At 40.7% G+C, this 15,708-nt stretch overlaps 1 protein-coding gene and 1 long non-coding RNA gene across 49 annotated transcripts in view; one reads left to right on the top strand and one right to left on the bottom strand.

Annotated features, from left to right (window-relative positions):
• Nucleotides 1-11,145, bottom strand: part of LOC310760645 — a 48,209-nt gene extending 37,064 nt beyond the window's left edge. The window contains exon 1 of the long non-coding RNA XR_014547096.1: nucleotides 11,080-11,145. This is a non-coding gene — a long non-coding RNA (uncharacterized lncRNA). The remainder of the gene's footprint in view (nucleotides 1-11,079) is intronic.
• Nucleotides 1-15,708, top strand: part of ZBTB20 (zinc finger and BTB domain containing 20) — a 513,065-nt gene that overhangs the window by 446,172 nt on the left and 51,185 nt on the right. For 42 of the 48 annotated variants that reach the window (XR_014546995.1, XR_014546996.1, XM_083609064.1 and 39 more), the window contains one exon: nucleotides 9,259-9,353. Coding sequence is in view for 46 of the 48 variants with exons in the window: in XM_083609064.1 (XP_083465190.1) it covers nucleotides 9,289-9,353 (65 nt within the window). In the remaining 2 variants the exon portion in view is untranslated. The remainder of the gene's footprint in view (nucleotides 1-9,258; nucleotides 9,354-15,708) is intronic. The other 6 variants (XM_083609100.1, XM_083609085.1, XM_083609094.1 and 3 more) reach the window with 1 other exon arrangement.

The following is a 15,708-nucleotide window of genomic DNA, read 5'->3' as shown; positions in this document are numbered from 1 at the left end:
AAGCCAATTTGGTTCCTTTCCAGCATGTTCCCTAATATTTCATTAATGTTACACTAATTCCAAAATTAACAAAAGAATTTCCCTTGATATCTCTAGTTTTTATCCAACGTCCCTTCTTCCTGGTATTGGGTCATGTCAGTCCTTTCTGTCCATTACATCCAGTCCATCAATCTGGTGTTCTTATGTCCGAGGCCCTTAAGTCTCTTCTTGGCCCCCTCTGCACATTTTCTTGTCCTTGTTTGTGCATGCGCACTTCTTTGTCTATTGTTAGCTTCTTGGGGAGTGGGTCTCCGGAGGGTTCCATCCAGTAATAATTTCCATTTTCCTTCATCAGGCAAGTCCCTTCCCCCCAGTCCCACTCCCTGTCGTCATCTTTGTAATCCAAAAAGTATTTATCCAAAAGATAGTTGTTCGCCTGTTTCATAGTCCCACTAGAGTTAAGAACTTCCTTAACTTCAAACACTTCCCAACTCCAAGTTCAATCAATAACTTTTGTTCCTGCCGGACTTTGGATCTCTCCATTCGTGTTGTTTGAGGGGGAATCACTGCCTCTTCCTTCTTCATCTGCCCTTGGACCTGCCTTATCAAACCAGATTCTTGAGTTGGTCGCTGTATAACTTCTTTATCATTATTCCCTGTTAAATCATATTCACTAGCCACAGCGCTCATCAAATCCAATTTTTCATGCATCAAATTCATTTTTTCATGCAGCTGCACCAGCAAGCCAAGGGCAGACACTAAGCCTTCCTTCCAACACATTTCTGCTCAAGGTCAAACGGCAGGTCCCACGATCCAAATCTTGCAGCTGTGAGCTACAACAACAAACTGACAAGCTCCCTCTAGGGGACACAGTTTCTTTTTGTATCCATTTTTAAAATGTATCCAACAAAGGAAATTACTTTCGATTTCAAATCCTTTCGATTTTCAAATACTTTGTATCTTTAAAATACAGAAATGCAGAAGGTGGCGTTGGTTAATTTGTTTCTCTTCTTTTTTAATGCTATCTGTCAAAGCACTCCACTTTCAATCAATGGACGTCTCAAACAATTTCTGTCCCGACACCCCGTCCCCAGGTTTGGGACGATGGAAACTTAAATTCCTTTACTCTCCTCCTGCAGGATTAAACAGTCAAATCCCCCCCCCCCTTTTCTCCTGCTTTCAAGGGGGGTTTTATTAGTTGTAGATGCAGGAAATTTCCAACTTTAAAGCAGTTTTCCAGGCTGTTAGTTTGCAAGGTCTTTGCTTCAGTCTATATACAAAAGCGGAAGGCGGACTTCCTGTTTAAACCTTCCTGCTTGTGCCTAATTCATAAATTTTACAAGTTTCTTGATCCAATTCTCTGTTTTACTCACGGGTACTTGATTTAGAGTCCAAATCTCATCAGGAAAAAGTCAGCGCTCTCCGGCGATGGCTGCGCGGCTTCCCTCCATGGAAATAGCGATCGGTTCGCAGCACCGCGCTGCTCACCCCACTTCACTCCGGAGCCCCGAAAAGGGGTTTCCTCGTGAGTAGGGGAGGCACTCTTGGTGCTCTGCCAAACCCCACGTTCCCAGGCTTCTCCGCCTGGGATTTCTAGCGGGCCCCCGCCTTCGCCGCGGCGGGAAGACCCAATTTCCACGGAGCCCATTCCTCCGATCGGAGGAACTCTGCCATTCGTCGTTTGCGCTGACCCGGAAGTCCCAGAGGCAGAACACTTTGATCACAAAGAGCCAGCATAGGTTTCTCAAGAACAACTCGTGGCAGACCAACCTTATCCCTTCAATTTTTATACAATTACTAGCCTTCTAGAATGACATAGATGCAGTATATCTGGATTTTAGCAAGACATTTGGCATGGTTTCCTCATGATCTTCTTATCAGCAAGCTAATAAAATGTGGACTTAATGATAGTATTGTTACATAGATTTGTGGATGGTTGATTAACCATACCATACTTATCAAATTGGAGAGAAGTGATGTGGAGTGTCATGAGATTCTGCCTTGGGTGCTCTTTAACATATTTATTAATGGCTAGAATGCCATGTCCTTAGAGGGCATAAAAAGTTTTGTCAGGGATTGATTTAAATTTATTAGTTACACAAATGAAAAAGTGCTTTGAGTATGTCCTGTATGTGAGGCAAATCACTTTGTAATTTGCTCCTTGTCGATCTTCTTTTTCTTCAGTGTATACTACCTGTGAGGCATGTTGATGGAAAACAGGAAGTGATTAATGCTCAGGGAGGTGTTTGGTTATTTTATATTTGGTTCGGTTGTATTTTACTTTCATTTATATTTGTCTACATAAAAATCAATAAAAATGAAATAAAGGGAATGAAGGGGGTGTTCATAAAATTTGCAGATCGCACCAAATTATGTGGGGGCTTAGAATACAGAAACTGAAACTCAAGATGGTCTTAACAGAATGGAGAACCTGGCCAGTACTAGAAACAGAGAGAATGTAAAGTGTTGCATTTAGGTAGGGAGAATCAAATGCACAGACACAGGATGGGTGACACCTTGCTTGGTAACAGTACCCATGACAAGGATCATGAGTCAGCAGTGTGGTGTGGTAGCTGAAAAGTATAATGCAATTCTAGATTGCATCAACAGAAGTATAGGGTTGTATGCAACTTAGCACTAAGGTCAACGGAGATTTCTCCTTGTGCAATGGAATGTTCTCCCTCTCTCCCATGCACCCTCTAAATCTGTTTTGAAGTCTCCAGAGCAAATTTGGGGAGGAGAGGGGTTGGGATCCTGTTGCGCTAGTGCTAATCCTTGCGCTAGCACAACTGTTTTGCAGCTAAGTAAGGTTAGTCACTCAAAAGAGCTATTGTGGCTTATTGAGGTCAATCTGTGACGTGTGCATTGTAAAGGAAATGTTGTTGCTCCTTTCCATCTAAATGCCTTGAACTCTAGGAATTGTTAGGCAGCTAATACTATTGGACTACAGTCCTCAGAGCTCTCAGAGCACAGTTTACTGGGCTACTGATTCTTCCAAGTGAGCTTTTAAATTCAGATCCATAGGTAGGCTATGCCTAATGCTAACCCTCCAGGGCTGATGAGGGCTAGCCATGTAAAGGACACTGTTACTGAAATTGGGAATATAAAAGGTAAAGATCCGTAACTTTCTGAGCTAGCTAGTACAGTCCTTCAAAATCGATTTTTTTAGGGAATAGAAAAACAATAATTTTCCAGAAGCTTCTGAATAAATACTCTGTCCCTTGTCCTTGTTTGACCTCTAGGAACTGAAAATTCATTTCATCGTGACAGAGTAGAAAGCTTACGTTTCTCAGTGCCAAATTTGAGCTGCAGTTGGTTGAGCAAGAACTACAACTTGAGCAAAGTGAAATTTTATAGGGTGTCAGATGAAAATGCAACAGAGAACTAGTTACAGATAAGTAAGAGAGACTGTGTGACAAACAATGGGAACACGATGTAGACTTTTACTGTATAAACATTCACTGCATTTCCAGATTTCAATAGAAGATTGCCCTTGGGAAAAGAAGAAAAATGTTTTTCTTTTACTTTTTTTGCAGAGGCCTCCAGGAATCTGCCCCATCCCTTAGCAAACTGCGGCAGCCTCCAATCCAATTTAATGGTCCACCTGGAAATTATTGCTCATTGAGAAATAATTGTTTGGTCTTTAGTAGTATTCTATAGTCTTTATGGTAGACAAAATGCTTGGTTCCACTTCTGGCAAACTTCAGTAATTTCCCCACTCCTCTGCTACCTGTTCAATTTAATGATTTCCAAATTAGAAATTCTGCATTCGGTTCGTTGTGTTTGTCCACCACCACAAAAATGTCTTCTCAGTGCAAGGAACATAATTGGGTCATTGGATTATTCTAGGTGCAATTTCCATCCAAATACGATTGGCTATGGCACCAAGCACAGTTTGCAAAACACCATAGTCCAGATATAGGGGACTAGTATACCAATGATAATAAAACAGCATCTAATATTTTAGAGCACTTGTTTCTTATGATCCAGTACCAGGTCACAAATCTGAGTTAGGTAATAACAGAAGCATACAGTAGCTTTTTACGGCATTACGTTTTCTTGTTTTTCTCAAAATTGGTATGCACTTGTTTTCAGAGAGCTAATCTAAGCAGAGGTTTAGGGTCAGAGTTTTCCTTCTCCTAGGTGGGCTACCTTCCTAGGTTGATGAACTCAATCTGCCCCACCTTGGGGCGTTAGGGAAGGATTATTACTTCTGTTGGGGGGCACGTCATGTTCCTTCTGGGGTAGCTTATACACCTTTGGTCTTCACCCTGCACTAAGCTTTCACCTGTGGCTCCTAGAAGCTGTCAGCATGCAACAGTGGCTGCACCTCTGGAACGCCTTTGACTGGCAGCTGTACCAGGTGAGGGCAGCCAATACATCTCAAACCATCGGTGAGTTAGGGACTTTCCCTGCATGTAAAAACAGGCTCTGGTGGATTGAGCAGACAAGACCAATAATGAGTCCAGTGGTCAAGAAGATGGTTTTTGCATGTGCTGTAGAGGGAAGTGACGGGCAGATAGAGCTCCCAGCTTCTCTGGCCATTGGCCATGCTTGCTAAGGCTGATGCAAGCTGTACTTCAACAATATCTGAAGGATTACAGGTTCCCCACACATGCTATAGAAGCTCTCTGTCAATTGAATCAGTTTGCAAATACACCTCTTAGCTGTTAGTTAACAGGTTCCTATTAATATATTTGCTTTTGTGGGTGCAGCATTCAGCAGAAGAGTTCTGCAGAAGGTACTTTCTGAATCTGTAGCATGATTGCTTCTGCCTTTTGGATTTATTCCTTTTGTGCATTTCCCCAGCCAGGGACTGCTTCCCCACTCCTTCCCCCCATGGCAGCAGCAGGAGGGGAGAAGCCAGCCATGGAAACTCCTCCCACTTTGAACATGGGGGCACCCTCTCCCCAATAATATGGGTTGAAGGGCTTGGCTCCTAGGAGATGGCACCCCTGATGGCATGTCACGTCTTCTGTTGTTTTCTTTAGATTCTGTGTTAGGAGTCCCATTTTTGTAGGATATGACCGTCTTTTCCAGGATTGGTTTGGGAATGAAGAGATGGCACTTGATTGCATGTTTCCAATAGGAGGTGCTATCCCAGTAATAAAGATTGCCACACCCAGCCATAACCACTGAGAATCGGAAATTTGAAACGTCCTTTTCTCTTGACTCCCTCTGCCAATCAGACAAGGTGAGGGATAACTTCAACTCATTTGTTTAAAAAGCACTGGAAAGTTCAAATAGATATTTTCTTTCAGTAGATATCTCACAGAGATGTTCTTTCAGTAAATAAATATCAGAGGTGGGGAAGGAAGCATTGGTGATATGCTGATTTGTTAGAATTTATATCTGCAGGAAAGAGAACTCTGAAAGAGACTAAATTTAGATACTTTCCAGCGTGTACAGTGTGAGGTGCAGGGTAGATGTACCTTCTGCTTATGTGCATTGTAAGTAATAGGATATGACAGACCATATCAGAGAAGAGGTGCTGATTAATGAGCAGCTCAGGAAAGGAGGTCAACAAGTGATGAAGGGTCACAATCCAATTTATGAAAGGGGGAAAGAGGAGAATCAAAGCATTAGTATGAGGAGTTAAGTAGAAAGGCCATTAATCAGCATTGCCTTTATAAAATACCAAAATGTTTTTGCTGACTTTATTCCCTTTGCAAGGCAACACTGCATATGAAAATATGAGCATATAAAACTTCATCTTCAAGGACCTCAGTGCTATACAAAAGAGAACATCTATTATGAAAAGTAGAAAAATTATTATTGTATTTTTAGCAGTTATCCTTGCTGGAACCATATACGAATGATTGCATGCCTCGTTGATAAGAGATTCAAAAGTTATACAAGAATATCTGCACATGTTTTCACTTCTGTGTAAAGGCAAGAGTTCTTTGGTGTCAGGCTCTTCTTAACTCATTCATGGTATGGAAGGTAACTAGAACAGGTTCAATCCCTGGCATCTCCAGTTAAAATAATGATATAGCAGGAATGTTAAAGACTTCTGCAGAAACCCTGCAGAGCTACTGCAAGTCAGAGTAGACAACCCTGCACTAGATGGACAAAGCATAAGTCAGCTTCCTATACTTCTGAGTTTGGAGCTTTATTTCTTTCTGTGACGCATGCTTTGCCTTTCTTTTTTCTTCTTAAATTTTATTATAGATCCCATAGTTTACAAAAATATGTGCATTGTCTCTTTTTTCAAGTTGTGTTTTCTACAGATCAGTTACATTTGTTGTGAGAAATTAGCGTTGCATGCAGTATTAGCTTGGGAAGAAAAGAGGGGGAAAGGGGGGAGGGGGTTTATAGAGTAAAGTGGGGTGACAGTGCTTCTATTTTTCTGCTTAGTGTATGTGTGGGGTTTTGTGTCAGTGTCACTTGTGTGGGTTTTCTTTCTATTCACTTGTTATATTTCCTTGGTGGTGAGAGAGGTTGGGGGTGACCTAGGGTGTGGTAGGTTGTCTTTGGTTGGCTGTAGTGAGATTTGTTTATGTGTGTGAGTGCATGAGAGAGTGGGTTTTTAGGTCAGGTTAGCCATATTGATTCATATGCTGTCAGCGGATTCTTGTTGTTGTCTTGTTGGGCTATGTATATGATAAAGGGGAACCATACCGGGGTGAAGGTGTCTTCTTCTGTCCCCATGTCAGTTTCAGTTTATTGGTTAGTTTTTCTAGTAAGGCTGTTTCCCTACGCTGTATTGTTTTTGATATTTGGTTGGAAGCTGCCCAGAGTGTCTGGGGAGACCCAGTCAGATGGGTGGGGTAGAAATAATTTTTTATTATTATTATTATTATTATTATTATTATTATTATTATTTGATACCATTGGTCCGTGTTTACCCCTGACAGGTCTCTCCAGTGTCTGGCTATGATGTTTCTGGCTGCTGAGAATAGGGTTATGAGCTCTTTATAATGTGAGTGGGCATTATTATTTTGGAAGATGTTCAGTAGGGCCAGTTCTGGGGTGACTTCTAATACTTTAGTTATTTTGCTTATTTCTAGTATGACTGATGTCTAGAAGACTTGGATTTTGGGGCATTCCCACCACATGTGGAGGTATGTGGCTGTGGAGGTGCATCTTCTCCAGCATTTTGGTGAGGCTCCTGATGTATCAGGGCTAGTTCCTATGGTGTTAAGTACCATCTGTAAGTGAGTTTCAGGATGAGTTCTGTCATCCTCCCGTTGTTTTTTGATTATGTCAAGGGGGTCTGTGGGATTTTGGAACAGTATTTTGTATATTGTGGATACCATCTCTTTGCCGTGTCCCTTGGTTGATAGGAGGAGGTTTCCAAAGGTTGTCAAGGGCCTAGTTGCTGCTGTTTTTACTACTCGATTGTTTAAGAAGGCATGTAATTGGTGGTGTGTTAGCCAGGGCATTTGGGTGTCCCCTAGTTTGTCTTGTATTTCTTATGTTGGTGTGGGTTTGTTATTTTTGTAGAAGCCTGCTAGACGATATAAGCCTTTGGGCTTGCCAGGTTTTTATCTGGAAGTTCTGTGCTGCATGATGAAATAAATAGTGGGTGATGAGCCAGGGGGATTAGTGGGGATAGGGTTGGGGACAGTTTGCCGGCTTCTTCCTTCTATGCTTTAATCATGGTCTGTGTGAACCTGTTTAGTGTTGTGAGGATTTTCCTTAGTTTGGGAGGAATGGGTATGCTATGGTGGGGGTATTTTCGATTATGTCTCTCTCCAGGTGTACCCATTGTTTTGTTTCATCTTCTAGAATGTATGGGATTATGTGGCACACTTGGTTGGCGATGTAGTGAAGGGGCAAGGTGTAGGTATTTGGGGTTTATTCTTGGTATTTTTTGTGTGAGAGAGAAGATAAATGAGTGTAATTTTTTCTGTCATTTGCAGAGTTGGGTTGCAGGAATCCAGATTAGAAGGGTTTAGAATAGGTAGGTTAATTTTGGGAGGGTGATCATTTTGATCATGGCTACTTTGTCTGAAAGGGTGAAGTTAGTGTTGTTCCAAGTCCTCAAGTCTTTGTTGATTGTCACTACAAGGAGTTGTAATTATGGAGATATAGTTTGTTGAGGTTTCTGGTTATTTGTACCCCTAGGTATCTGTACTTGGTGCAGCAGTTTTATCTTAGTGATGTTGGCAAATTCTTTTCGGAAGGGTGGGGTGAAACACATAGCCTCAGATTTTGCACAGTTTACTTGTAGGCCCGATACCATTGCAAATGTGTTGAGTTCTTTGGTTAGGGTGGTTGCTATGTTTATGGGGTCTGGTGTTGTGACCATCAGGTCGTCTGCAAAGAGTCCTAATTTATAGGTTCTGCCTTTTATTTCCACTCCCTTGATGTCTGTGGTTGCTCTGATTTGGACTGCTAGAGGTTCCAGAGCCAGAATGAATAGAAAGGGAGACAGTGGGCATCCTTGTTTTGTGCCTCTTTGGATTGCTATGGAATTAGAGTGCATACTGTCAGTCCTGCATTTTGCTGAGGCATGGGAGTAGATTTGTTTGAGGGTTTGTAAGAAGATGGGACCAAATTTCATGTTAGTTAGTACTGCTAATAGGTATTTCCATTCAAGGCAATCAAAAGCTTTGAGGATGTCTAGGGACATAATTGTCAGTGGGAGTTTAGTTGCCTTGCTATGTTTGATCAGATTCAGTAGTTTCTTAATGGGGTCTGTTACATTGTGACCAGAGACAATACCTTTCTAAAGGGACTTTGTAAATAAGGAAATGATTGGCATTCACGGTTTCTGTTATGCTTTGCTTGCACTGTACATCCAAATCTAACTAAGATTCCCACCAACCTCCGTAAGCTAATATTCAGTGCACAGGGAAGAGCATTAGAACTTGGATATATTTGGATTCTGCACAATCCAGTTAGAAACCTGAGAATTACTTCGCTGGATCTCAGTGCAAAGTTCATCTTGGCCAGCAGTCTGTCTCCAACTTTGACCAGGCAATTGTTCCTCAGAAATTTCCAAACAAGGCATCTTAAGAATGCCCATCCTTTTTCGTTTGCTCACATTATGGTATTCAGAAGTATATCACCACCATGATAAATAGCTATGAATACGTCCAGTTGTTGTAAGGTTATCTAACCAACGCTGGTCACTACTTGTTGTAATGTATTCCTTAAGTTAATTGTGCATTGGCTGAATAATGACTACTTCTTTTCCTATCCCAGAATTATTACCAGTAGTGTTATGACTCACTTGTATCTAGAATAATTTAGTATGATTTACAAACTGTTTACCCTGATTCCAGATCATTTACAAATAACTCACTTATACTTAATTTTGCTTCTTTCCAGTACAGGCACAGCTTTTCTCTGCCCCAATGAATGTCTGCGCTAGGTCTAAAACTTGGAGTGATTTACCTGAAGAGTGATACGATCAAGAAACCACTGTAAGTTAACTATGCATCCTGCGTAAAAATGTTGAGCAAAAAATGAATTTTGCAGAGAATTACAGACTGCCATATACTTCCCCCCAATTATTGGGGGAATTTGAGTAGGTATTAAAAAAAAAAGCTGCAGTAGTGTTGCATTTTTGGTGTCTAGTTTTTACTCCTCCTTTGGAGGGAGTTTTTCAGATTTCTGTTTGCTGTAGGCAAATTGAGTAAGGTTTTTAAGATTGCTCGTAGATACATTCCGTGTTCAATCATTAGAAGCAGTCACGAACATATGCTGATTAAAAAGAAAAGAGTAGGTTAACACACTTAAGGAGGAATTCAAAGTTCAAGCTATTATGATTGTTCCATCAGCAAAAACATTTCTGCTTGCCAGATGGAATGATCTCCTCTCCGCCTGCCTCCAGAGCCAATATGGAAGGCAGGAGTGGGGAAAGACCCATGGCACTAGCACTCTGCCCTCCTGTGGTTTCCAGCAACCGGTATTCAGAAGCACACCACCTTCAGACATCTGAAGGCAGCCCTTAGGGAAGATTTTAATGTTTGAAGTTTTATTCTGTTTTTTGTGTTCTATTAGAAGCCACCCAGAGTGGCTGGGGAAACCCAGGTAGATGGGCGGGGTATAAATAAATTATTATTATTATTACTATTACTACTACTACTACTACTGTGGAAGCAGAGTATAGCCATCATGGCTAGTAGCCATTGATAGCTGCCTCCTCTATGTCCAGTCCTCTTTTAAAGCCATCCAAGGTGCTTGCCATCACTGCCTTCTGTTGGAGCGAGTTCCATAATTTAATTATGTGCTATGTGAAGAAGTACTTTTTTAAAAAAATCTCTTCTGAATCTTCTAACATTCAACTTCATTGGATGTCCACGAGTTCTAGTGTTTTGGACCTCTATACTCTTGATTTACACTTCATTTCATATGATACTGAAAAGATCTCCTTGCCTTTTCCTCAAATACACTGCTACTTAAACTTTCTTTTATTCAGAACGTTTCCAGTTTGCTTGTTCCTTGTGGACCACTACATTTTTTCAGCAATGCCACATAGGAGAATGCTTGGGAGGCTTCTGATTTAAAACACCAGTGTAATTGTATGGGATGAAGGGAAGGGGGATTTATATCTGTTCTGAATAATAGCGTCTCCACTTGATTGCTAAAAGCCTCAGAGACATGGAACATGTACAAGCATAGCAATGCCTACCTATTACCTGGCAACAATTCCCCCTCCCCTTCACCTCCATGCCACATCAGGGTGGAGAAAGCATGGAGTTCTAATTCATCATTTGTCCCTGTTTGACCCAGAAATGGCCTCTGGTATTTTCCTCTATTGTTTTATGTGCGGTCAAAGTGCATACCAGCAGTGGTTTGCATACTATGAATCGCTGCTTTAATGTACTGACTGAAAGTCCTTTTTGCCTGGCTTCCCTTAATTTTTCTGCCGCCGTCAAAAGAGCTTGATTCCTACAGTAGTTATAAGATGCTAGTCTGAACAACTCTTTGGTCCCTGTTCAGGCTTGATCTTTATACTTGTTTGGTCAGGTTGCCATGGAGAAGTGTCTGGTCTTTGCTGAGTTTGTGGTGTCTCTGAGTTAAGTATTACCTATCTGGAGGGAACTCACAGTCAGAGTTGTCTTTTCTCTCATCTATGAAGGGTTACATTTTGAAATAATTGGGAATGTATGTCAAAATGGAGCTGCAATACTTGGCTTGACTTACCCATTAATTTCTGCTCAGCGGAAGTTCAGAGTCAGACTTTATCTAATCTTCAAAAGTAAATTCAGAATTTACACTATATAGTGTCAAGCTGTTAAGAATGTCCAGGAGTAAACATTCTGATCCATGTTCAGAATCAAGTCTTTGTTTTAGAAGCACATTTTAAAAACACATTCATGTTGTATCAGACAGATGGGATATTTTAGCAGCTGATCAAATAAAATTTGCATGTCTGTTGGAAACCAGAGTCGGATGCTTTAATTTTTGTTAGCACTATATGGTTATATATTTAGAGAAAAGTAACCCAACATCACCCACTAAGGAGGGAAGTCATCAGGGTTGTCTGAATTCTGAACTGAACACACACACACACACACATACACATTTTCTGCCAATATATTATATATCAAATGAAGCAGATTTGCAATATTTGCTGATTTAGCATAATTCATTCCAATACTGCTAGTCATAGGAAGCAGCAAGGAACTGTTTTGGGTACTAAAGGTTGGCCTCTTGGCCTTGTAGATCCTGCTACCCTCTGGCTTTGGGGCTATTACCAAACATTATCAACATGTTACAGCCATAAGGACTAGAACAGTGTTTTTCAACTGGTGAGGCACCCCCCCCAGGGGGGGCATATAAATATTTCATGAGGGGTGTGTTTCCAAAAAATATGTACAATGTATGTAAAATATTATAATAAAAATTAAGTCACAATATTTCAATAACATTGTTAGGGAAGTCAGGTTTGAAGGAGGTATGGGATTTTTATGTTGGCTGAAAGGAGGTGTGAGTTTTTAAAAGTTGAGAAACTCTGGGCTATAAAATTATCCTTTTGTTGAGGAAGATTTACAGGATGGTGAATTCTATTTCAAGTACTAAGTTTTGTGCCTTTCCTTGTTTGGAATCACAAAGTGCAACCCTGTCATAATGCTTGAAAATGAGTATAGGGTGATAGTTAAAAACAAAAATCTTCAATAAAAACGGAGATAATGGAACATTTAAAAGCATGGAGTTGACAATGCCCCAAAATGTGCTCCTTTCTCTCTCTGAAACATATGCCAACTAAACCACAACTCACTGCAATCCTTGATTAGTTGTAAGAGAATATGGTACATATATAGAAGAAGCATAAAAAAACAGAAGGCATCATTTTTAATTGAAAACTATTGACATTTTATGGGATTTTGTAAGAAGAGCAACAGCAACTGAGGAAAAGCTCAACAGATTGTTTTAACTAGGAATATTTCAAAGTGCTAAATATATACTGTTTGGTTAAATGATGATTAGCAAATTTAAGAACAATTTTTACAAATATTTGAAGTGTGTACCTATAAACGGGTAAAAGGCTACTGAAAGTGGTGTACAAAGAATAATAAGATAATGTTTTTTTTAAAAAAAAAATGCAGAGAAAACTGCCCAATACTGGTATCTGGAATACTCAGATATTCCTAGTCAGATGTTTCTCTCCTTGACATCTGATGGGAGGATGTTCCACAAGGCAGGTGAAACTGCCGGGGTAGCGAAGAACTACATCACAACATTTAGAGAAGAGCTAAATCCAAATGATAGCTAAATTCCAAGCAACACATTAGTCCAGGAGGTTCAGATCAGTTCAGCTCAGTTCAGTTCATATTGAAAATTGGAAAATTCTTCAAGTTCCCATAACCAAACATATCATAGGACTCAGACTTTAGAATGGGGTCAAATCCAGCCAAGATACATGACAAGGCAGGGTGTAGGGTAGGTGCTCAGGGTTTGGGGAAATAATATCATGCACCCCTCCAATGAAAACTAAGCCAGTGCACGTAAATTTCCATCAGAGTAACATGTAGGACCTTGTTTACTGACAAATTCCAGAGCATAGGTAGTTGGCAGTAGAGAACAGACGTTGCATTAGCCTGTGGCAGCAAAGCAGGCTAAAGTCTTGTAGCACTTAACTTGGCATAGCCTTCATTCAATGTGATTAAGTGGTGGCGCTGTGGTCTAAACCACTGAGCCTCTTGGGCTTGCCGATCAGAAGGTTGGCGGTTTGAATCCCTGCAATTGGGTGAGCTCCTGATGCTCGGTCCCTGCTCCTGCCAACCTAGCAGTTCGAAAGTACACCCAAAAGTGCAAGCAGATAAATAGGTACTGCTCTGGCAGGAAGGTAAACGGTGTTTCCGTGCCCTGCTCTGGTTTCGGTGTTCTGTTGTGCCAGAAGCGGCTTAGTCATGCTGGCCACATGACCCGGAAAAACTGTCTACGGACAAACACCGGCTCCCTCGGCCAGTAAAGCGAGATGAGCGCCGCAACCCCAGAGTCATCTGCGACTGGACTTAACTTCAGGGGTCCTTTACCTCTACCTTTTTTAGTCTACCAAGATTGACGTTGCAATAAACATGTTAGGACAGGATTCAACTAAGTTATTGTGTGTGTAGAATGAAGTCCATTTGCACAAAGGGATTCCCCTGCTCCCCTTAATCTGACGTGGAGTGTTGGCGAGACCCCCAGATCTCCATGCTGGAGGGCACACAGGAGGAGGAAAGGGGCGAAAGTCCCACTGCGTAAGCAGACCTTGTTCCCCATGTGCATATTCCATGTAGTGCTACCTTGAATGCCACCCTCAGTCTTCAAGGTAACACAAGCTTTTTGTTTTGTTTTTTGTTTTGTTTTGTTTTGTTTTGTTATACTTGCATCCCACCTTCTAGCTAGAAATACGTTTTAGACTCAAAGTAACAGGATTTGAGTGAGTGAGTGACTTGTATAGTAATTTATTCTTTTTTAAAAAAAAAAGCCTCAAAGTGATTTACAATGTTCATAATGCAATACAATATGATAAAAACATTAAAACAATGCACAATACTAGGGCAGTAATCTTTTTTAACACACACACCAAAGCCTTGGTGACTGCAGTTTGCAGGTAATATTGGCATGAAGAACCTCAGTGTTTACCCGGTATTCCTCTTGGCTGTGTGGATGCAAGGTTTTCTTTTGATGTAGTCAAGCAACATGCTTATTTACTCCATCTGTTTACCCAGTCCCTTCTCTTTTCTTTACCATGGCTTTTAAAGGAAAGGAGAAGAAGGGAATATTTATTTGCTCTGCCAATTTGCTTTACTTGAGCTTTCATTTTCCGGCTGAGCAGAAGCTTCATTGGGCTGTATAATTTTAACACTTAGGGCAAAGATTCATTTTTTAATTTTTTTTAAGGGAGCTTAGCAGACTAACCTCTGGCAGGGTGACCAGGAGGAAGATTCTAAAGGAAGTTCTCTCTGTTTGTAATGTAGCCTTGCGCTAGCTGGTCCTCTGCTGCCCTCTGAAGGCTTACTGCTGCAATTGGCAACCACCGAGGTTTCACAAGAACTTTCACATGCTGTGCTCTCTCAAACATACCAGGCTTATATAATTTCTTTATATAACCAGAGACAATGTTCTTGATTAATAGAAAAGTGGCTTTGCTCCCTATTGTGCGATAAGGTGCTTTCCTGAATATTTCTTCATTTCTGAATCCTTTACAGTACAAAATTGTTTTTCTCACACTTTTGTGGGAGAAAACTTTTTATGAGGGGAAAGGGGAAGCAGAAAATAGAATCGCTTTCTAAGATAAATGGCTTTGTTTTTAATGAATCTGTGCTTTTCCCGATTATAAATTTTTTCTCCTTGCACTCCAGATTTTGTATGAAGGTTTTCATTCCAGATTCCCTCATATTTGAATTTTATGTAACTTCACTAATAAATATCTCGTGATATTTGTGCATATGTGTGTTAGCTATTTACTTCTTCACACAGCGCTTAAACTATGGAACTTGCTCCCATGGGAGGCTGTGATGGCTTTAAAAGAGGAGTAGACAAATTTGTGGAGGACAAGGCTATCAACAGCTACTAGCCACAATGGCTATGTTTTGCAGTCACTGTCAGAGGCATAATGCTGTGAATACCAGTTGTTGGGAATCACAGGCAGACAGAATGCTGTTGTGCAGTTTGCAGGATTCCTACCAGCGTCTGGTCAGTCACTGTGGGAACAGGATGCTGGACTCAATGGCCATTGGCCTGACCCAGCAAGCTTGTTTTATGTTCTTATATGCAGACAACCCAAATATCTACTAGTTTCATAGGTCTACCTCCTTTCACCATCTCTCCACAATTACCAGTGTGTGTTTCTCACCCCTTAACATTTCTGGTCAAATTATTTTGTGTTAGCTGTTGAAGAAAAACAGTTCAACCCTGTAAATCAAAAGAAAAAATGAGCTGGACCCATGTTTTTAAATATTCTGTTATCCAGCATTTATTGTTGTTTGTTATTTTCTCTGCCCTTGGAAAATTGTGGGTTTTTTCATCATTTCGTTAAAACTGAACATTATTGTTGAGTTCATTTTCTTGTTTTTATCATTCCAACTCAAGTCTGTATCTTTTCTGCTTTTAATCTCTTCTACAACCTGATCCTGTGCAGGAAGCACAAAGTACTAGTTTTCACAGAAACGTTTGTCTTTGAAACCTACCCTTCCATCATATGGCATTGTATTTCTGATTTTTACTTCCGTGTTCCCATCCTCAAAAGATGCCTTATCCATAGTCCTCTTAAAACTTTCCGGATCTTTCCAAGCAAACATAAAAGAATTTGCTTTTATATCTGCTAAAGCAGTATCAACA

Source organism: Podarcis filfolensis (assembly GCF_964270895.1).
Source record: "Podarcis filfolensis genome assembly, chromosome: 4".
Taxonomy (NCBI): Eukaryota; Metazoa; Chordata; class Lepidosauria; order Squamata; family Lacertidae; genus Podarcis; species Podarcis filfolensis.
This window is presented reverse-complemented; position numbering and strand designations above follow the sequence as displayed.